The sequence below is a fragment of the Phascolarctos cinereus genome, unplaced genomic scaffold (assembly GCF_003287225.1).
Source record: "Phascolarctos cinereus isolate Bilbo 61053 unplaced genomic scaffold, phaCin_HiC Scaffold_4;HRSCAF=312, whole genome shotgun sequence".
In the NCBI taxonomy this organism is placed as follows: domain Eukaryota; kingdom Metazoa; phylum Chordata; class Mammalia; order Diprotodontia; family Phascolarctidae; genus Phascolarctos; species Phascolarctos cinereus.
Window position 1 is genome coordinate 80,089,491 of NW_027555847.1, and position 21,949 is coordinate 80,111,439.

Consider the following 21,949-nt stretch of genomic DNA (forward strand, 5'->3'; position numbering starts at 1 on the left):
GTCTCCTGCTGCTTTCTCCCTTTCCCTCAATTGCCTTTCCATTGTTTTTAGAAGAACTTAAGAAATTCAGAGCCATCACAAGTCACCTTGCCTTATGTCTTGCCACTCGCCTTTGATGACTCTGGAGGACAGAATGAGGTTGATGACTGTGCAGCTCTGCCTCAATTAATCCAATTTATGCGCAAGTCAAGATATCCTTATGATGTCATTGGCTCATTGGTACTCTTTGAACAATATATAAAGATGCATGTATACATATGTATGTATGTGTAGACATTTACATGCATGAGAGGCATATCTTATCTCATTTGATTTCATATATATGGCATAGCAAACTTTTATGTGCTATACAAATGTTAGCTAGTATGATTAATGGGATTTTTATGATCAATTGCAGCGCTGCTAGTCTGCTGTGCCCAGGTCTAAGTATTTATTAAGGGTTTGAGGTCTGTTTTGCCAGCCCCTGTGGTTCATTTACTTAAAAAGTAAAGTCTCTGTGTGGCCCTATCCTTCTGACCCAAATTTTAGTGAAGGAAATACCCAGTAAACACAGTGATTTGATATCAGTCTATAACATATGTTTCCCTTCATGTCAGATTTTGTGCCCAAATCCATGTGGTATGGGCATCCTTAATTGAATTCAATATTCTCCTTTTCCTTTCCCATGTTTATGCTTGCCTTGAATTGACATTTTGACAAACCATGCAAATGTAGTTAACCTATCAAATTCATGCCAAATGTTGGCAAGTAAGATATAAATCCATTTAAACTGTGCAAATAAAAGGTCCCAAAAGTAGTTTGATGCCAGATACAACTGTAGACACTTACTTGATAGAGAAAAATAAGCAAGAAATTGATATTTCCACAGGATGAGGGTGGGAGGGAGTAAAGAAAGGGAAGGGAAATGTCTCTACCCTCACCTTATTGGATCATTGATCTGAGGAGTTAAAAGGAATGCCAGAGTCTATCTATTTCAGCCCTCTCATGTTACAGAGGAGGAAACTAAGAAGTAGGGAGGCGTGGCAATTTGCCTACCTCATGGGGTTATGATTTAAAAGGTGGTTTACAAACTTGAAAGTGCTATAGACATGTGAGTTATTCTTATTTCTATAAGGAAAATAGCACAATTGTAGGCAGAGATGATGTTGAGTTTATGAGGAGCCCTAATACGGGGTCCATTTTGGTATTGTCTTCTGAGGCTCCATCTCTTTGTGACTTCAATGTAGTGAGCTGGCTTTCATGGGTGTCTGTGTGGGTCCAAGATCATGGTTTGTGCTTCTCTGGAGCCCACATAATCAGTCAACAAGCATTTATTAAGTGCATACTGTGTACTAGGCACTGTGCTAAGCACTGGGGATAAAAGGAAGGCAAAAACATTCCCTATTCTCCACAAGTTCATAATCTAATGGAAGATATAGCATGCAAAAACAAATGTACAGTCAAGATATATTCAGTGTAGCATAAATGGAAAGGAATCTCAAACGCAAGACACTTGCATGGAGCAGTGGGAAGGCTTCTCGCAGAAGGAAGGGATTTGAGCTGAATTTGAAGGAAGCCAAGGAAACAGGAAGCAGAGGTGAGGAGGGAGAGCATTCCAGGTGTGGGAGATAGTCCCTGTTCTATATGAGGAAAAGCAAGGCCATTGTATAGAGTGTGTGGAGGGAAGTAAATGGTAAGAAGTCTGGGGAGGTAGGAGTGAGGCCAGGTTGTAAAGGGCTTTCAATGTCAAACAATACACACCCTATTTGGTGAAATCAATAATGATAGAGTGGGGTCTGATCTTGGGCACTGCCTTACTTGAAGTGACAGCTTGAAAAGACTTTAGCTTAGGTCTCCCACTGCATCCTGGGTCATTTCTAGTTGTCCTAATCAATATTTGGCCACTGGACCCAGATGGCTCTGGAAGAAAAAGTGAGGCTGGTGGCTTTGCACAGCCCTCCCTTACTCAAATCAAATGCAATTGCAAGTCATGTCACCATCTCCCTGATGTCATGGTCCTCTTCAAGAAGGAAGGACAAACCACAACCACACAATGTCAATAATACTGCACTGGCTTATTCCCAGGCTTCTGTACTTGCTGGTAGGCAAGACATTATAATGGGTATTGGGATACAGGACTAATAACTTCTTTTAGAAGCTAGAAAAACCAAAAAAGCCAATTATCACCACAGCTATATTTTTTTTATTTTGAATTGTTATTTATTTTGCTTTTATATCACATTCATTTCTGAATATATGTATTATATATGCACCTATATGTATATTATATACAAATGTGTGCATATATATTATGCAGGTACACACACAGATATCCCTACATTCCTTTAACAAAGAGAAATAGAAAGACAGAGACAACAGTGACAGACAGAAAGAAAGAGACAAACAGAAGAAGTTCAGCAAAGCTAACGGTGTGAGTATGATTTGAGTGATCAGGCAAAATTGATCTGGCCTGGGATGTTCCCATGGAACTAATATGTAAGGTGGCACAGTAGATAGAGTTCAAATTTGACCTCACACACTTACTAGTTGGGTGACCCTGGGGTTGTCACTTAACCCTATTTGCCTCATCTCTAAAATGACCCAGAGAAGGAAATGGAAATTGCAAACCACTCCAGTATCTTCACCAAGAAAATCCCAAAAGGGGTCACAAAGAGTCAAACATGACTGAGTAACAACTAAAATCATCACTGTGGGGACAGGGCTAGCAGATCATAGAGTTCTTCCTCATCACCCAGTTAGACCAAGTTTAACACTACATGCAATGTTCCATACTCATAGTCTCCCACCTCTGCAAAGTGCAAAGGGGGGGAGTTCCAGGTTTTTTTTTATCTCCTCCCTAGGGCCAAACTTGGTCATTATAAATTACATATACAGCTAACTATTGACTTTCCAATTAACTAAATACAAATGATATGATCCAAGAAAAAAATCTTGAAAATCAGGTTTGATTCCAATCCAATTTGCTATTTAGGCAACCTCCCCTCTAGGCTAAAAACCTGAATGTCATTTTCAATTCTGCCCTTAACACTCATCCCTGCATCCAATTTGTTGCCAAGTCCTATAGATTCTACCCTGGCAATACACCCACATACACAGAGACATATATACACACATAAATGTATATGGATATTGCTATCTCTATATACATTAATTTATATGTACACATATACATACACACACACACACACACACACACACACACACACACACGATATATACCCCCTTCTCTCCTCTGATGCTGCCACAACCCCATTACAAGCCCTCATCACTTCATGCCTGGACAATTAGAATAAGCTTTCTGGTTGGTCTCCCTACTAAAAGTCTCTCCCCAGACCATCTACCACTCAGCTGCCAAAGTGATTTTCCCAAAGTTCAGTTCTGTCCCCAGGCTCAAATATAAAATGATCTTTTTGTCTTTTTAAGCCTTTTCATAACCTGGTCCCTTCATCCTTCCCGACTTCCACTTTACTCCCTTTCCCGTACTCTACAATCCACAAATCCGGCCGCTTTGCTGTTCCCCACACACAACACTCCCTCCCCCATCTCCATGCCTTTTCATTGTCTGAATCCCATGCTCTCCATCCTCACCTCTGCCTCCTGGGTTTCCCCAGCTTCTTGCAAGTCTCAGTTAAAAATGCCATCTTCTGAAAGAAGCCTTTCCCTGTCTGCCTCCATGTTAGTAACTTCCCTCTGATACTACCTCCGTTGTACATAGTTGCTATCATGTCATCTCCTCCGTTAGAATGTGAGCTCCTTGAGGACAGGGATTGTTTTTTGCTTTTCATTGAATCCCCAGTGCTAAGCACGATGCTTAGAGCATAATAAGTGATTAATGAATGCTTTTTCTTTTAAAAATTGCTCAGGCAATGGTGTCTGCTATTTTTGTACTCCATTTTTTTTCAGGTTAAGCAAACATTGTAAAGTTTCATTTATGCCACATAAATGCTAGAGATATGCTTAATTTATTACAAAATTTATTAACCAAAGTGATTGAAATCTGTATAAAAATTCAATTAACATTTTGGAACATTTTTTGAAAACTTTCAATTAGCTTTTGATCTGTAACACTTTTTTCATTCTTTCTAGCATTGTAAGAGAGATTCAGAACAGCTAATGTAAGCCATCCAGTTACAATGGTGCTCTGGCTCCCCCTAAGCCCTCTAGAGCACTAATGTTTCCAATATATATTTCTTCAACACTGTGAAAACTGCAAAAGAAATATCATTTTCTTTTAAAGAGAATGGAAACAGTAATAAAGTGGGGTTTTTTAATTTAATTTTTCTCATTTTCTGAGACTTATATTTCACAAGGACATAGGTGAAAAAAAACTCTGGCTCAATATACACACATATTTGAGAATACTTATCAGTCAAGGTCTCACAGTTAACATTTTCTTTAACTGAGAGGCAGAAATGTGATATTAACAATTTTGTTTTGAATACATACCCACTAAGTTATTTTAAGTCTCAAGGTCATTATGGCTATTTTAAGAACTAGATCTAACTGGAAAGGTTTGCTTTGTGTCCATTCATTTTCACATGAAATGGAGGGATAGTGACCAGTGTGTAATAGAAATTGAAGATTTTCCAACTTGAAAGAACTGGAAAAGGTTAATACTGGGGGAAAAAAATGCTAGGTGATGATGGCATTATGGATACCAGAGATAAAATTAGATCCACACCCCACACCCCCATCTGTGTACTTTAGAGAAAGATAAAGCAGAAAGGTTACAATGATGCTGTGTATGTGTGAGAGAGGAAGATTAGATGAACTTTCTAATTTCTTACTATTGGTCACCTTTTTTTTTTAATTGAAAGCTCCTTTGCATCTTTGCTTCATATATTAAGAGGGTAACCCAGATGGTGTTTGCTCTTCTGAACTGCATACTTTTTTTTTACATGCTCACTTTCCTATAGTAAACTGTTTCTTGCAGTTTAGAAAGGGGTTTGGGATGATTTCATGTTTCCTAAAGATCAAATTTCTGGGTATCCTTTCTGTCTAAAAATATCCAATTTAGCCCCCAACACATTTACAAATAATAGTGCATAAGGTATTAAAATAGTAATAAAAAGTCTTCCCACAATAGTTTCTAAATAAAATTCACTTAGTTTTGAGCTATGTATCAATAACCTCTTTGTAAATGAACTCCCATGAAATCTTAAATTTGCAAATTTAATCCTGGATAGCCAGCGACCTCTCTTGGTGAATTGGGGAAATGAATCAGAAGACAAAGAAGTCAGTAAATCATCCTTTATGCCAGGAAAGAAATTAGATGCGAGTTATCCCAACAGTTTAAAAAATGGGTTCTCATTTGAAACATTTATAATTGACATTTTAAAAAATTTTTTCTGACCAACTTGAATTGCAGTTGGGTTCTATTTTAAGACATTAGAAAATAAGGAGTGAAGATCAGGAAAGCGGCATTTGGAAATTAGGATTTCGAAAATAATCTGATTTAAAGGGCTAGAATGGGAACTATGTATGTTACCTAGTGTATTAATGTCCCTTTCTTTTTAAAAAATAAATGAAGTACTGCTTACATGAGGTAACAAAGAGGATCTGATTTGTGCATCTAAGAAAATGTTTGCAAACTAAGTTCAATTGCACTCCTATTTTCCCTTCCTAGCACCAAAAATAACAAATCATTTTCTTAAGATTTGGGAGCAATAAAGGTGAGGAAAGAATATTTTCATTTGTTTGCACATTTCTTGATTCGAAAGCAGGCCATATATACATATTCAAATGTATTCTCTGCACGTCTAAAATTATGTCAACATTAATTAATATTGATTTAATCAGGAGTTGAGTTAAATCATTGGGACCCTGCAGAAGACCTTGTCTCCTTCCTTCACATGCTCAGTATTTTTTAAAGTAAGAGTAGCAAAAATACATATTATCCATTCAAATTAGGAGATATTGTTGTTTCTTTTCTAGAAGAGGATTTTAAAGCAAACCTATATTTGTTCCAAATGTCAAGTATGCAAATAATAATAAATAATAGTTTTCTAATTATTCGCCAGGGGTACGCTTTGGGTCTGTCGCTACTAGTTTCCTTTTCCCAGCCGCTCCTCTGTCCATTGAGTTTAACAAAGAGTTCTGTTTTAGAGCTAGAGAAAGCTAGGAGGTAAGGCGAATGTGTCAGTTAGAACCACAGTGCCATGTGGAAGTGCTGAGGACAGAGGGAGCTGGAAACACGGAAGGAGGGGTGTGGTGCGGAAAAAGGGGGGGACGTCAGATTTTTTCCAATTTTTGTCAACGAATTGCATGTCATGTGAAATGGGGATTCTTTCCAAAGTATTTGCAGGAAAGCTCATTCCATGCGTGTATGTGCATGTATGTGTGTATGCGTGCGCGAGGGTGCGTGTGTGTTGAGAAGGCACACGCCACACGCCTCCCAGGTTGTCTGTGCTTTAACTGAATGCCAAAGTGCCTAGGCTGGAAGATGGAAATCCAGAAGGGCAACTCCCATCAAGTCCTCGTGTAATATATCTCACGGTGCCAAAAAAGAAGAAATATTGAGAAACATTTTCCTTGAAACAAGAGACACATGATGCATTTTTAAAAGATTCATCCCGTGCATCTCCTTAAAGGAGAGTTTCTAAGAAACGCACTTGAACTCAAACGAAGCGCCCAGCCCTGGGTTGCAGGGCTTTCTGAACCAAAACCTGAGTTTCTTAGTCACTCCCCTTTAGCATGAGGTTCAGTTATTCATTATTCATGTTCCGGGGCGTGTCCCAGGCTGGGTCTCTATATAGGCAAGACTTCAGCTGAATGAGAGAACAGATGGGAGGAAAGAGTTACAGGGAGCAGGAGCCTACAAAGAGAATAAAATAGGGAACATTGTTTCCTTGTTTTATTTTATTTCCTTTTAAAATAGCATCATTTTCTTCTATCAGCACTCAGATCTTCTGACTCGAGCTTGTGTATTTCTCGAGTTTTTTTTTTAATTCCCCCCTGTTGGGGAGGGAGACAGAGTGGGAAGGAGGTAGTAGTAGAAGGAATAGATTTAGTAAGAGTTTGAGCTGATTGTAACTTAAGAAGTTGGAAACCAAAATTGGCTCTATTACTGGTCTTATTGTATCAGTATATAATAACACGATTATTATAGAGGAAGAGTTCCGGAGGAGTTCCTGCAAAGAGACTCTTGTTCTCTCGCAGGTTTAGGGGGTGTATTGTGTGTCCGTCTATTTCCCACCCTTCCCCTTGTCCCCCCTCCCCCTCTCTCTTTCTTTCTCTCTCTTTCCCTCGCTCCCTCTCTCGTGACCGCCTCTACAACGCTGCCTTTAGCCCTCCCCTCTGCTGGTTGCTATGGAGTCCAAGCTTTACTTACTTTGGGCAGCAGCAGCTGCTGCACTGGCGCTGCTGAGCCGGCTGGCGATGGCCGTGGGGCCGGTGGTCCGCTGCGAGCCATGCGACACGCGGGCACTGGAGCAGTGCAAGCCGCTGGTGCCAGACTGCGCTGAGCTGGTGCGCGAGCCGGGCTGCGGATGCTGCCTGACCTGCGCCCTGCAAGAGGGCAACCCGTGCGGCGTGTACACTGAGCGCTGTGGGGCGGGTCTCAGCTGCCAGCCCCAGCCGGGAGAGCCCAGACCCTTACAGGCGCTCTTAGACGGCCGGGGCCTCTGTACCAATGTGACCGCCAGCAAGCTGAAGACATTCCTGATGCAAGGACCCCATGCTACAGGTAAGAAGCAGAGGGAGGGATGGAGAAAAGCGAACATAGGGCAAGAGGGTTTACCAAGTGCCCGCAAAAGTGTAGCGACGTCTAACTAGTTAGAGCTGAAAGAGACCTTAGCGTCCTGTCCAACCTCCCCGTTTTACAGAGGAGGAAACTGAGTCCTGGACTTCACTCAAGTTTCAGTAGAAACTATATTCAGAGGTTGGGAATCTCAGTTCAGGGTTCTGATGATGCCAGGCTGTCCTCCTGCTGACTGGGAAATCTGGGGATGAAACGAGGTAATTTTTTTTCGGAGGCGGGGGCTCATGATCAGGGCCAACAATTTTCTTAGAAGCTGCTCAATAGGAGAAAAGGACGCAGAGGGGAGAAAAGGGGAAATGGTGGGTTGGGAGGAGGAAACATCCCCAAACCAAGTAGTGCAGAAGAGAATGGCAAACTGTTGGGGCATCTGAGGGTGTATGTACCTTGGGTGAGTTTGATGGTAAATCCCCAGAGAAGGCGATTCACAGTAGTCACTCGAAAGCCCCCAACTTTCAGGGAAGCCTGGCCTCTTCTCAGTTCTGTCTGATATGGGTGCAAATGAATGAGAGAAAGGGGAGTGAGGAGCTTGCTGGAGGAGCCTCCTGGTTGCATGAGATGGGGGAGGGGTGCGGGGAAACGTCCTTGGCTCGGGAAAGCCTGAGACTTGAAACGTGCTCCTCCTGCCTGGTTTAGCTGCAAAACCAATTACGCTACCTCGAGTGGGGGGAGGGGCGAGGTAGAGAGGGAGGCAAGTGAGAAGCAACTCAATAAGCGTTTCCATTCTGCAATTTGCTGTGGGGGAGGGGGAGGCGAGGCGGGGGAATCTGGATGAACTTGAAGGAGGCAGTGAGGAGAAGACTAAGAAAGATGTCCTGCTGGCAGGTCTCTGAGCCGGCTGCGAACACGCAGTGGAGTTGTCTGGAGTAGCACATTATTTATTTATTTTATTTATTTTAACGGAGCTGGCAAGTTTTCTGCTGAATTTCAAACCCTCGATGGCAATTCTCCTTACTGTAATATGGAAGTAAAAGTCCTTGCAGTGTCCCTGTGAAGTCAGACGCCAATGGTACCACCAACAACAGTATGACTTAAAAACGTCCTTTGGTAATTGATTAAACGGGGGACAGGGGAATTGTGACTTCTTTTTTGACTACAGAAACAGATTTACATTCGGTAATAATAAATGGAGAGGCAACACAGAATAGTGGATAGAGGACTGGCTTCCGAGTCATTGAGACCTAGGTCCAACCCCCTCCCATGACACATACTGACTGGGCAAGTCACTTAACTTGTCAGAGCCCCAGCAACTCCCTAAGGCTTCAAGTTGCCCTCTTGCTGATCCTTGTTAGTGAAGGGAATTTACTCACTGGGAGTGCCCTCGACAGATGAAATCATTAATCTAGACCAAATAAGAGTAACAATAGCTGGTTTAAATAATCCATAAAGGTTTACAAAGCATTTTATACACATTCTCTCATTTTGATTTTTATCACAGACCTTCAAGGTAGGTATTAACAATGGTCATTACTACCTTACACATTCAGAAATTGGGGCTTAGAAGTTAAGTCAATTCCCCATGGTCACTGTACTATCACTAAGTGTAGGATATGAACCCAGCGCACCCAGTCCAGCAAGAAGCCATACTTCCTTCAAAAGGGAAAATCATTTTCTTTTTTGGTGATGGGAACTGAGATAAGAATAGGATTATTGAGTATATATCTGAATAGATGTGTTTTTTTTTAATTGGTTAAAAATGCAGTATGGATTTTTGTTGAAATTTAAAAGATGATTATGGAAGTTTTGTTATAAGTATTGAATTGTGATTTTTTTTTTGAGATTCTAGTGACTTCTCAAAGCCATCTGGAAAAATATCAAAAAAGTAACTGTGTATGTTTTATCAAAAGAACACAGACATCATCATACATTGCCAAAGTCATTTTTTTTCAGCTTCATAGGGACAGTTAGCTTACAGGTTGGGAATATGCCAACCAATGAAGCTTTGTGATCTTGGGGAGAGGAGATTCTTTCTTTATAAGGCTTTACATGTCCACTAAATAATTTTTTCCTTCCTTAATTTTTCCTTTTAATATCCTGTAAGGGAAAAGGACATGAAGTCAAATCAAATATCTACTGAATGTCTGCTCTATGCAAAGCACCAGGTTCAACATTAAGGACACTCATATAATGAAATAAAGGCCTCAGGGTAGTCCCTCCTTCCAAGTAGCCTAGGATCTATGCATTCTTAGGGAGAGAAGGCATATAAAAAATTAAATAACAATTAAAAAACATAGATAACAATTATAACCAAGTACCTAAGAGATGCAGGCTGTGATTAATAATTTCTATGATAGTTCAGAGGAAATAATCTCCTTAAGCCACAAACAACATAATCAAAGATACAGATACCATTGACTAGAGAACAAGATTTTCAAAGTTGTCTGAAAAGTCTTAGTAGTAGATTGTAAAAGCATGCAATACTGCTTTACATTTATGTAGCACTTTTCAATTTACATTATCTCTGGCAAGCCTATGAGATAGGCAGGATAGGTATTAGCCCCATTTTATAGATTTAGAATCTGAAGCCCAGAGAAGCTAAGACACTGACCTACCTTCACAAGGCTGCTAAAGAAATAGCACAGGCTTAAACCTATGTCTTCTGTAAGTAAGGCAACTCTCTCCGTTATTAGGTACCTTGTGTCTGGCTTTTTTTCAGATTAGATCTCTGTGGTAAAAAAAAAAAACACACTGAGTCCAAGGAATGTCATTCTTTTACATTATTATTATTATTTTTGGCCCCCATAGAGGTTTCAATGCTGGGTGCCTGCCCAGAAGCTACAAGTAGGAAGTCCTGACAGATTTCCCTTTAGACTCTGGTGCCTGAAGTAGTTATTCCATAACAGTGAGAATCACAATGGTATAATATGCATGTATACATTCTGGAATTTATATCAAATTTTAAAATCAGAACTTATTTTAAGCATTTCTTTCAAAATATAGAGATCAAACATTTAATATTCCCCATTAAAGAGATAAGATATGAGATTTTGAGTGTGAGAGAACCTTAGAAGATTCTAGACCATTACACTCATTTACATTACTAAAAAATGGAATTCTCTCTCTCTCTGTCTCTCTGTCTCTTTGTCTGTCTCTCTCTCTCTCTCTCTCTTTGGTGAGACAATGAGGTAAAGTGACTTGCCCAGGGTCACACAGCTAGTAAATGTCAAGTGTCTGAGGCCAGATTTGAACTCAGGTCTTCCTGAATCCAGGGCCTGTGCCATCTAGCTGCCCCCAAAACAGAAGTCTTAAAAGCAGTTAAATGACCAACCCACTCTAATCCAGATGGTAAACAGGGCAGAGTTAGGATTTGAACTCAGACTCTCTCACTGAAAGCCCCAGCCTCTCTCTACTCTACCACCTGCTGTTTCTTTGTAACCTTGGAAATATCAAGGGATATTTGAAGTATCACGTTTTGTAGATGGTAATTCAGTTCACCTAATCCGTTTGCTGATTGAATGGGTCTCTGAAATAGCTTTCTGTGTTTAGATACTTAGGTAACTTGCATTGGTAGTATTGCTAACAGATTTCTGATTTGGGTCCCGATTCTAGAAAGGATCACATCATGACCCAGATGATACCTGACCCCTTCTGGTGGAAAATGACAAAAAGCAAAACAAACTCCCTTGGCTATGTAAAAAGAAACATTTTTTTTAAAGTAAGCTTTTACGATAACCCCTATTTTTAATTATAATTAGATGTTACAATTAGTAAATAAATCCATTTAAGAATATGAGTTTTAATAGCTTCTAAGACCAAAATGACTAGTGATTTTAGGGAAATTTTTATAAATTTTAAAAATCGTTAGTCTCAAGAATAAGGATAGGGTCTAAACATATTATTTCATTGACATAAGAAGCTCCTGCCAATTTAGATTGACACTTTCATTTTCAACTTATGGTCTTCAAGAATTACCTAGACCAGAGACATCAAATTTTCAATCCCCCAAACTCCCCAATATAGCAAATTATATTAAAATGAAATTGAAGAATATTTAACAAAATAAATAAAAATACAATACAACATAGATAATGCTAATCTGTGATTTTCTAAGTCAATATGTAGCTTTAGAGACCCATTTCTATTTGAGTTTGACACTACTGATCTAGAGCACTTAGAGTTTAAATGACTTGCCCAGGACATGGGGCCAACATGGGTTGAAGATAGAACTGAAACTCAGGTCTTCCTGGCTTTGAGGCCAGCTCTCTATCAACTAAGCCCTACTGGCTCTTAAATACCTCAACAATTAATAGTCTCAAAAATACCTGTAGTATTTTTTTTCCTATATTTAGATAATAATATCTCATTATGAAACAGAAACCCTATTATTGTAAGTTTTGCTCTTGGGTTAATAATGAAGATTGTATAATTCCATTTTTCTGTTTGGTCTCTTTCAAGGAAATGCCAGTGATGAAGAAGAAGACCGGAACACTAGCAGCATGGAGAACCAGGCAATCCCCAATGTTCCCCGGGTACCTGATTCCAAATTCCATCCACACCACACCAAACTAGACATCATCAGGAAAGGACAGGCCAAAGACACTCAGCGCTACAAAATGGAGTATGAATCACAAAGCACAGACACACAAAACTTCTCTTCTGAATCCAAACAGGAGACTGAATATGTAAGGATTCTGAATTTACTTTATCCTCCCTCTTCCTGCATGCACCTCCTGTCCCCTACCCAGGGGGCAATGAGAAATGAAAATTTATATATTGGCTCTTGACATAATGTCATCCAAAATGCTCATTACCAAGTATTTTTTCTGTTACTAGTTACATTAAAAGTTAATATTTGAAGTGTTTAACAGTGAGAGAAGGAAAAAAAAACAACTTTGTAGTTGAGCTTTGGTATTAGTAGTCAAGAGTATTAATAACACCCATTTCTGCTCACTAAGCTACATTTGAAGTCTATAAAAATGGAAGGATACCATCTGGAATCTATGCAAAGGCAGAGTAGGAAACACATGGTGGACTAATTGTTACCATGACAGATTTACTAAATCATGCCACTACTTAAGAAAATGATGTCTTTTGAAAGCTACTATTGACCTCTTTTGCCTGACTGCATCATACTCATTCATCCAGGAAATACATATGGAGAGCCTGCCAGGTACAAGACATGAAAATAAGTGCTGAAGGGTATACAAGGGTCAATAAGATGCAAATTTTGTCTTTAAGGGACAATATAGACTATCGTAAGAGTCAGTGGGATGGATGCAAGCAATATAGTTCAAAGGAAGAAACGTTTTTTTTAAGTTTCCAGAAGAACTGGTAGAATGTGGAGAGGAAGAGGCAGGGGAAGAACAGCACTAATTAGTACTCCATTCTAATCAGTTTCCTCATCTTTAAAACTAGAATAATAATAATCACATACTTATTAATATTAATTACTATCAATACTATTAATAATTTTGTTAACAAACACTTTCCAGGGTTCTTGTCAGGCTGAAAAAGGATGATGCACCTAGAAACACTTTACAAACTTGAAGGCAGCATGTTTTATCATCATCATCATCATCATCATCATCATTATTATTATTATTATTATAATACCACAAATAAACATCCTTCTTGGATTTTTTCTCAGAGATTGGAAATGGATGTAGTAGTGGAAGTGTATGTGTTTATACAAGGTTGTGAACATAAAGTTCCTATTTTGGGGTGCTTACATACGAGATGGCATCCATTGCTAATACTTAAGTGGAGACACATGAGCCCTGTAGGAATCATACCAAGATCAAACCCATAGGGACTCAGGAGTAGGAGCCCTCTGCATACTCCCTGTCATTCACTTAGCAAACATTTGAGCATCTCCTACATGCAAGGCATTCTGCTAAATGCAGGGGAGGCAGAAGGGAAGAGAGGATAATGCATAAGGAATTCAATATAGTACCTGCCCTCACAGAAATTTAAAGTATTACATCAGTGAAAATATTGTCTGAGTTTTCATTTTCTTAAAATTAGTAACTTGTTTTAAGTTACTAGAGGGAGAGAAATTATGGTGGTTTTTTTTTTCCTATTTATCAAATAACCAACAGGGGCCTTGCCGCAGAGAAATGGAAGACACGTTGAACCACCTGAAGTTTCTGAATGTCTTGAGCCCAAGAGGGATTCATATTCCAAACTGTGACAAGAAAGGATTTTATAAGAAGAAGCAAGTGAGTGATAGCCTTCATGAAATTTTACTTCCCATCTTCCCCTCTACCTATCCCCCATTTCTTCACTAATATTCAGGAAAGCCTGACATCACAATGATATCTCAAATTCATTTCAGATGCAGTTCTACTCTCACTTCTGGTTTGTATATCACACTCATTTAGGTCAATAAACAGTTAATACCACCCAGGATAAAGCCAAAATTGTAGTGTCAGGAGTGGAGAGCAAGATCATTGACTAATGACCACTGACTAATTTTAATTTGTATTATTAAGGACAGCTGACTCTGTTGAGAAATGCCATCCCTCTTTATGTGTGAGTTGACCACAATTTCAAATACTAGTATTGGAAAATAGTTCCATTTTCCAAAGCACTGCTTGTTTATTTTGCCCCATGGGGCAGAAGGAAACAGCTTCCATACAACTGCAGTAGGAATTTGCTCTTTTGTAAATCGATATGAGAACTCCCCAACAGAATCAGTTTGGGCTATATTAAAATTGACAGAGGGCTGGACTAAATGATCCTCTGCATTTACTCCGAGTCTAAATCGATGATGCTATTAAAAAAAAAACAAAACTGAACTAATGTGTTTCCATTATTACTATCAAAAGATTAGGAGTCATTCATTCATTTAGAAATCTTTCTTCAATGTCTAAACTGTGCACAAGTAAGGCAAGTAAAAAGCATGTACTCCTAATTGTACAAATCATACTTTGGCAAAAGGAAGCAGATTGGTTTTCCTAATTGCAGCAAGGATAGAATCATGAATGAGTACGTATATGTAGAGATACTTTACTTCCCTTTAATCTATTCTTTTTTCTTTTACTTATCTCCTATTAATTGGTTTAGACCTGCCTTCTTCATGCATCTTGGTACGCTTTCAGAGTTTTCCGATCATGTGAAAATATTTCCTGTTGTAGTGGAAAAAGCATTTACTGGTTTTAAAGTCAGGAGATGTAGGCTTGAATGCTACATCTTACTTAGCAGTTGTGTGACCTTGGAAATCACTCAACATTTTTTTTTTACTCTCAGTTTAGGGATTTGGATCTTTAAAATCCCTGTTAGTTCTAAATCTCAGGTTTTCCAAGCATGACTTTGGCAATTTGAATAAAGAGGACAGGTTCGTGCCCCTGAGTTCCAGTATATGTATTTTTCTTTGGAGGGAAAAAGAAAAAAGCCATCAATTTTTAAATGTGAACTTTAGCTAAGTTATCATTATTAATAGCATAGGCAGCTAGGTGGCGCAGTAATAGAGCCCTGCGCCTGGAGTCAGGAAGACTCATCTCCCTGGGTTCAAATCTGGCCTCAGACACTAACTAGCTATGTGACCCTGGGCAAATCACTTGGCCCTATCTGCCTCAGTTTCCTCATCTATAAAATGGCCTGGAGAAGAAAATGGCAAATCATTCTAATATCTTTGCCAAGAAAACCCCAAATGGGGTCGCAAAGAGTCAGACACAACTGAAAAAAAAAATGATAGAATAAATAATATCATTGGGGGGTGGGGAGATTGGGGCAGGGAAGCATTCTGTTGAATATATATATATATATATATATATATATATATATATGTATATATATATATATGTATGTATGTATACACACACACACACATATATGTATGTATGTATACACATACATACATACATACATACATAGGTATCAACATCATCCACAACAAAGTAAATGAAACAGTCCATGTTTTCTAAGTGCTTAAGCAATATAAGACAAAACAGAAAGTACAGAATAGTCATGAAAGGGATCTTCCTACCTGCACAATGGTCTCACCACCCTTCTTGGTGTGAAGGGCGTGAAACCTTATTTTCTTTTCCAGTTCCTTTCTTTCCTTGGATATTTTCTTTCTGGCAAAAGGCCTAATTTTGCATCTATATAAAATTTTAGGTAAAATTGCATTAGAAACAAATAGCAATAGAGATATGCTTTCTTCAGAACAGTTTAGATTAACCATCCACATATCAGCATAGCATGGGCTACATTATGTAAGAGAAATCGTATGTGTAATGATCTAATGGGCTAGCAATTGGGAAAGAGATAAATCTAAGGTTTTTATCCTTCAAAAGAGCTAGACTGCCTGAGAGGGGAGCATGCTGCCTCTTAGCCAAAAGATTTAAATGGACTCAGAATGATTTCTTGTTAGCAATATTGTAAAAGAGACTTTTGGTCAGGTACAGGTTGGAGAGATTCTTTAACAAATATAAGCTACAATGTTAAGTAAACAGATGCCTGCCTAACCTCAGCTTTCAAAATCAAAATAATGGAAGAACTTTTTTTTTGTTTATTGTCACCACATCAGTGCATGAGCAAATAGAGGCCAGCTGAGGGATTATTACTTCCCAGGATCACAGAATTAAAGCTAGAAGGGACTATAGAAGCTATTTTTTTTAAGATGAGAAAATAAATGAAAAATTTTCAGAGAAATTAAATGGCTTGCCCAACATAGTAAATTGCAGAGCCAGGATTGAGAACCATGTGCTCTGACTCCAAATCCAATAGTCTTGCCATTACAGCAAAATGCCTTTGTAAAGCACCATAACTTCAGATAGTCAGTTGTTTATTTCCCAAAACAATACAAATTCATTTTTTTTCTGAATGAACAGTGTGCTATGCTATAAATATAGCTCAGAGGCATGAAATTTACTAGGTTATCCTTTGTGTTTATATCATCTTGTGAGCCATAATTTTTGTTCTCTATTAATTAGATGCTATTAAGCATCTTGAGGTGTCAATAGTGAGCCTACATCTCCCCACCCCTGCCTTCTGCAGACAAGAATCAGAGTTCTTTACATTTCTTACACTGGAGTATTGATGTGTCCTTTGCTCAGGGCAAGAGTGGTCAGACATTTCTAAGATAATGGTGCTAGGAAGAAGAGGCCGCCTCCTAACTTCTATGATTTCTTTTACAGTGCCGCCCATCCAAAGGAAGAAAGAGGGGTTTCTGCTGGTGTGTGGATAAATACGGACAGCCACTCCCTGGATATGATGCCAAAGGGAAAGGAGATGCCCACTGCTACAACTTGGAGAATAAATAAGTGCCAGATGCCAACTCCTATGGAATCTCTGTATGGCCACAGAATTCACCCATCAGAGACCTTTGGAGTGGTTGGGAGAAGGCATGGACGACATTGGAGTTTCAAGTTCTGCCTTCTCTTAATGATTTTTAGGGGATTTTTTCTAGACTCTATGGACACTGCAGCTGTGCCCTGCCATTGCTCCTGCCTTCCTACTTGCCTTCTCTACAATACTGAGGGAGGTCTGAAATCCCATGTAAATCTGCACTATTGATCCCCAGAGACAGAGAAAAAGGCACTTCAGAAAAGATTCAGGGAGTCTCCACTGACTTTAAAAACAACAACAACAAAAAACAGCCTGTGACCCATTTGATCCCAAAAGATACTGTGTGTTATTTTAAAAATTTTATAGAGTGTACACTTTTTAAGATATAAAAGGGAAAAAAAAATAAGGAATTTAAAAATTTAAGCTTTTCTTTAAACAGGTCTGATGGGAAAAAACGTCTTCACGGGTAAAATGTTTTATAAAAAAATCTCAAAGAACTTTTTAAAGAATCATGTTTCTAAAATAAAGACATGGCTATTTTTCTCTGTAAAATATATTATGAATATTCTGTTAGTCTGTATTTAATATAATTTTTTAAAATAAACTTTATTTAAATGTAACATGTGAATATGAAATGTTACACCATCATTTTGAAGTATGCCGTTGAATCTGTGTAAGTTTAAAAAGAAACAAAAAAAACCTATCATAATAGCAATAGCCTTCTCCTTCCAAGATAAATTTATCAAGTGGAAGAAAAAAAATTAATTAAAATTTGTTTTGCTTTTAGGAGAAAAGAAAAAACCTTCAAATCATAGATTTTTGGCCATGAAATCCAGACAAATTATCTTTTACAATTTCATTCATTAAGATATTTTATGCTACAACGTACATCTACTACATAATTTGACTTCAGTATGCCTTGTGTTTGTAGTACCCAATGGCAGAATGGAACCGTTGGGTTTGTGTTTTTTTTTTAAATTTTGTTTCAATGTATTTCTTTTTTCTTTTTGTTTTAGTTAATGTGGAGCTCAATTGCGCCTTATTTTGCACAAGTGACTGCCACTGCCACCTGTAATGTGCATGGATCAGCTGCAGGCAACAGCCTTGATTTTCATTTCTTGCCGTGGTGAATTGATTTTTAACCAAAGTGTAGAAAGAGGTTCTTGGAATGCCTGATTATTGCAAATAGGAAGCTGAGTGGATGTCCACTTTCCAGTAGTTAATGAAAAGCAATTTGATTGTCCTTGTTGCTTCATTCATATAAAAGAAAATGTAAGCATCAGCCAAATGTTGCCATAACTCAGTAGCCTATGGTACACTGTGGCTTCACTGAACTGATTGATTCTCTGACTTTGCTCATTATTTTTAAACAAATTCGAATGGTGTGGGTTGAATAGAGTCCAGGCTGGCATTTTCATGCTTTGTAAAGTGAAAATGGACTTTACCAGGAAGAGAAAAAGAAATTTAACTCATGTTTTCTTGAAATACTGCCTCATTCTCCTGTATTGGGTAACATGATACCTTCTGTGGCTCTGACTCTGAGGCAAGGAGATGGTTTCATGTAAGTGAAAGGAGCCAATTTTTTTTCGTGTTTTTAAATAGCAAGAGCTGCTTTGTGAAGTATTGAGGAAATGTGCTACAATTTCATCTGGAAAAGGGAAGAGTGATACTTTCAGAAGTAAGTTGTAAGCCCTTTGTAGCAGCTAAAAAAACAAGCAATGCAGATTTATTATCATTATTATCATTTCTTTGCCTTGCTTTAGAACTCTGATGGACTTAACCACAGTTCAGAACTCTAAGCATTTCTATGGTGCTCCCAGGTCAGATGACTCCGAAAGAGCAAAAAATAAAGTGAGACTCTGGCCTACAACATGAGAAACAATAATCTTATCTTTCTGCTGTCCACATAGTAATATTTGTAAACCCAACAACCTTAAAGTCAAACTTCTTGTTGGGAATATGTTCTCTAACAGCCAATAACTTTTTTTTTAAATATAATTTTTTCCCCTTTAAAACAATGTAAAAATAGTGAAACAAAGAATAAGCAAACAGTGGAGACTCATCAGTGACACAGTGTCTAGCAGCACATAGAGAATCATCTGTATTTTTAAAGTTTCAAATAGTTTTCTTTTTATAATATACAAATATATGCAGAGAAGAAACATTTATAATGAATTTTGAGCATATTATATACCATATAGTCAAAATAAGTGTAATAGAAACATATACTAGATGACACTAGATAATGTGCTAGAAATACTAGATAATATAAATATATAGACAATTGATTAAAGGATTCTATATATTAAGAAACAGACCTGCTCTATTTTTAGAGGCCAATCTCATTTCCATTGGAATACTGACAGCTCAGATCAAAGGTTTCTGATTGACTGAAGCAATTGGAGTCATCAATATCTTACACTGATTTGATTCCTAAATATGTGTAGTGTACTGCCATTGCACCTCAAATGGATTTCTCTTGGGAGGAAATAAATTCGTGATTAACCAGCAGATTCTGGCTATTGACCAGGTTTTTGTTTTTGATTTTGTTTTTGAGAGAAGGTATTTTTTGAAAAAAAAAATCATCTTGCGATGTATTTACAAATAGTAAATAAAATTGTTTTTGCTATTAAAAAAAGAATCGCTTACCCCCTTGTTCAAGAGTTGACTGCTTCTGGATTTTTAAACTACTCTCTGCCCAATCCCTGCAAACATACCTGGTGTGAAATGCAAAGGATTCTTATCACTGTCATAGACACACTCATGCCAGAGAAGGAACCATACTCTTTTCTCTTTCTGCCATTTGCATTAAAACAAGGTCTCAATTTAACTAGCAAGTTACAAGGATATTCTTTTGTTTTCCCATTGAAGCAATGCTTGAAAGGGGAAACTCTCTTTATCATTCATAAAAATGAATGATAATCTTATCTCATAGCACTTCCCCCAAACAATTCTGTGAGATGAGTACTAGAATTATGATCATCACTCCCATTTTATAAATGAGGAAACCAGCTAAGGCAAATGATTTGCCTATAGACACACAGTTGGCAACCTTGGCCAATTCCCTGTCCAAGGTAAAAGTCACTATCCTCATTCTTTGCTCCCAGTTTCTGAAGCAAAGATGTTAGTTAAAATGCTAGTGAATTTATTTCAGCCTAGTCTTTATATTGGCCACTTTTGAGTAGTGACACATGAACATTATTCCACAAATCTATTCATATTTTATTGTTGTTGGGTTTGGGTTTTTTATTTGTTTGTTTTCTGTTTTGTTTTGTTTTGTTTTGTTTTGTTTTATCCTCCTCCTTCCTCCATCCCTGCTTCTCTCTCGAGGCATAACTAATCTTTGTCCCCTGGCTCTTTGTGATTTGTTTGGAACACATGCCATCCATTCCTGAAGCTCTGAAAAATCAAGCTCAGGACAATCTAGGCTAAGATGAATCAAAGGATAAAGCAATTTTGTGTTCCTTGGCCTCATAGACATGTCAACTGACCTCTATGCAGGCCACTTTGGTTCACCTTGTCTCCTGGCATTCTCTGCCTCGTAAATGGATGATATACCATGGGTAGATGTCAATGAGGGCATTAGGGAATATCAGGAAACCTCATAGGTTCATAGTATATCAACTTAGCAATCAGTCCTTCCATTCCATACATGTGTAAATAAAGCTCTAATAGGTTAAAAAACGGGATTATCCAAGTGTCAATTCTATTCTCCAAAGGCAAAAGTCCTCAAAGTAGAAACAATGTCAACTAGACTCAAAGAGGTAATTGAATACAAGGATCATAAGGTCCAGGAATGGGCTAGGAAGAGACACTAGTGTCTCCATTTTGGGGGATGTTTTATCCATTGAGCGTCTACTATTTATAGAGCACACGTATAAAGCACTATACTGGGTATTATGAGCGTGTGTGTGTGTGTGTGTGTGTGTGTGTGTGTGTGTGTGTGTGTATGTGTGTGTGTGTGTGCGCGCGTGTAAGGATTACATATCTTTCAAGAGATTCATAATCTAGTTAGGAAGACAATATAAATACATATGAAAAGCCAAATTCACAATACAATGGGCCATGTGGTAAATTCTCAAACGACCAATGCAGACAAATGTCATAGGCATTCAGAAGGAGAAGTCACTTGTGGGCTAAAGTGGCAAGAGAAAGGCTTTATGGAGGACAATTTAAAAAGTTTTGAGAGACATACTTTCTAGGTAATTTAATCATTGTATTAATAAGGCCAGCAGGTTATTAATAAAATGATGGTCATTTGGCCATTTCTCTTAGACCAAGGATCATTATGGTGGTGGGTCTTACAGTTTATATACCTTAGGTATATAATGAGGGGCTGAGAGTGATCCTTGGACTGAGAAACCATCTCAGACCACCCCAGCCTTAAAAGGATCTGTCTCCATCCAAGCTTGAATGGAATGGGCTTCCTCACCTTAGATTAAGTTCATTGTAAAGCTGGGTGGGCTCTAACCAAGATGAGAAGAGTTAATGCAATCTCATTATCAATAATGTCCTTTAAGAAACTGAACTTTTTAAGATCAGGAATTTAGAAGAAGGATAGCGTTCTGAATCTCCCCCAAGATATTAGTTATTAATAATCATTTCTCTCAACTATTTCTGGACCTCCCAGCCCAACCTTCTAATCTTCTACCGCTTCTCATTCCTCAATCCTGTTGAACCTGTTCTTCACCATTATTGAAACTCCACGCCCCCCTCCACATACCTCAAAATTTTTCCTCCCTTCCTCTTCTCCCAGTTCAGTTCTTCCTTCTAGTTACTCTTGCCTTTCATGCCTCTGGGCCTCATGATGAGTCATTTCAGTGACACATTTAAGCATTCTTTTTACTTCCTTGACCTCCAGCTATTGTCTATCCTACCAATTCCCAATACTAAATAAAAACCATCATCCCCTTTCTCTTCTCCCACAGCAGAACAGTATTAGAGAAAGAGCTAGATTATGTT

General features: G+C 38.3%; 1 protein-coding gene across 1 annotated transcript; it reads left to right on the forward strand.

The window, feature by feature from the left end:
- The first annotated feature begins 6,770 nt into the window (after positions 1–6,770).
- On the forward strand, positions 6,771–19,648 carry IGFBP3 (insulin like growth factor binding protein 3). The gene is made up of 4 exons (XM_020971545.2): positions 6,771–7,684; positions 12,152–12,378; positions 13,795–13,914; positions 16,837–19,648. Exons 1-4 carry the CDS (start codon positions 7,309–7,311, stop codon positions 16,960–16,962), a joined length of 849 nt encoding a protein of 282 aa, XP_020827204.1. The 5' UTR covers positions 6,771–7,308; the 3' UTR covers positions 16,963–19,648.
- The last annotated feature ends 2,301 nt before the right edge of the window (positions 19,649–21,949 follow it).

Coding starts and splice junctions, on each gene's coding strand:
- IGFBP3 (XM_020971545.2), top strand. CDS start 7,309: ATGGAGTCCAAGCTTTACTTACTTTGGGCAGCAGCAGCTGCTGCACTG. Junction 12,379..13,794: donor CCAAACAGGAGACTGAATAT/GTAAGGATTCTG, acceptor AATAACCAACAG/GGGCCTTGCCGCAGAGAAAT. Junction 13,915..16,836: donor GATTTTATAAGAAGAAGCAA/GTGAGTGATAGC, acceptor TTTCTTTTACAG/TGCCGCCCATCCAAAGGAAG.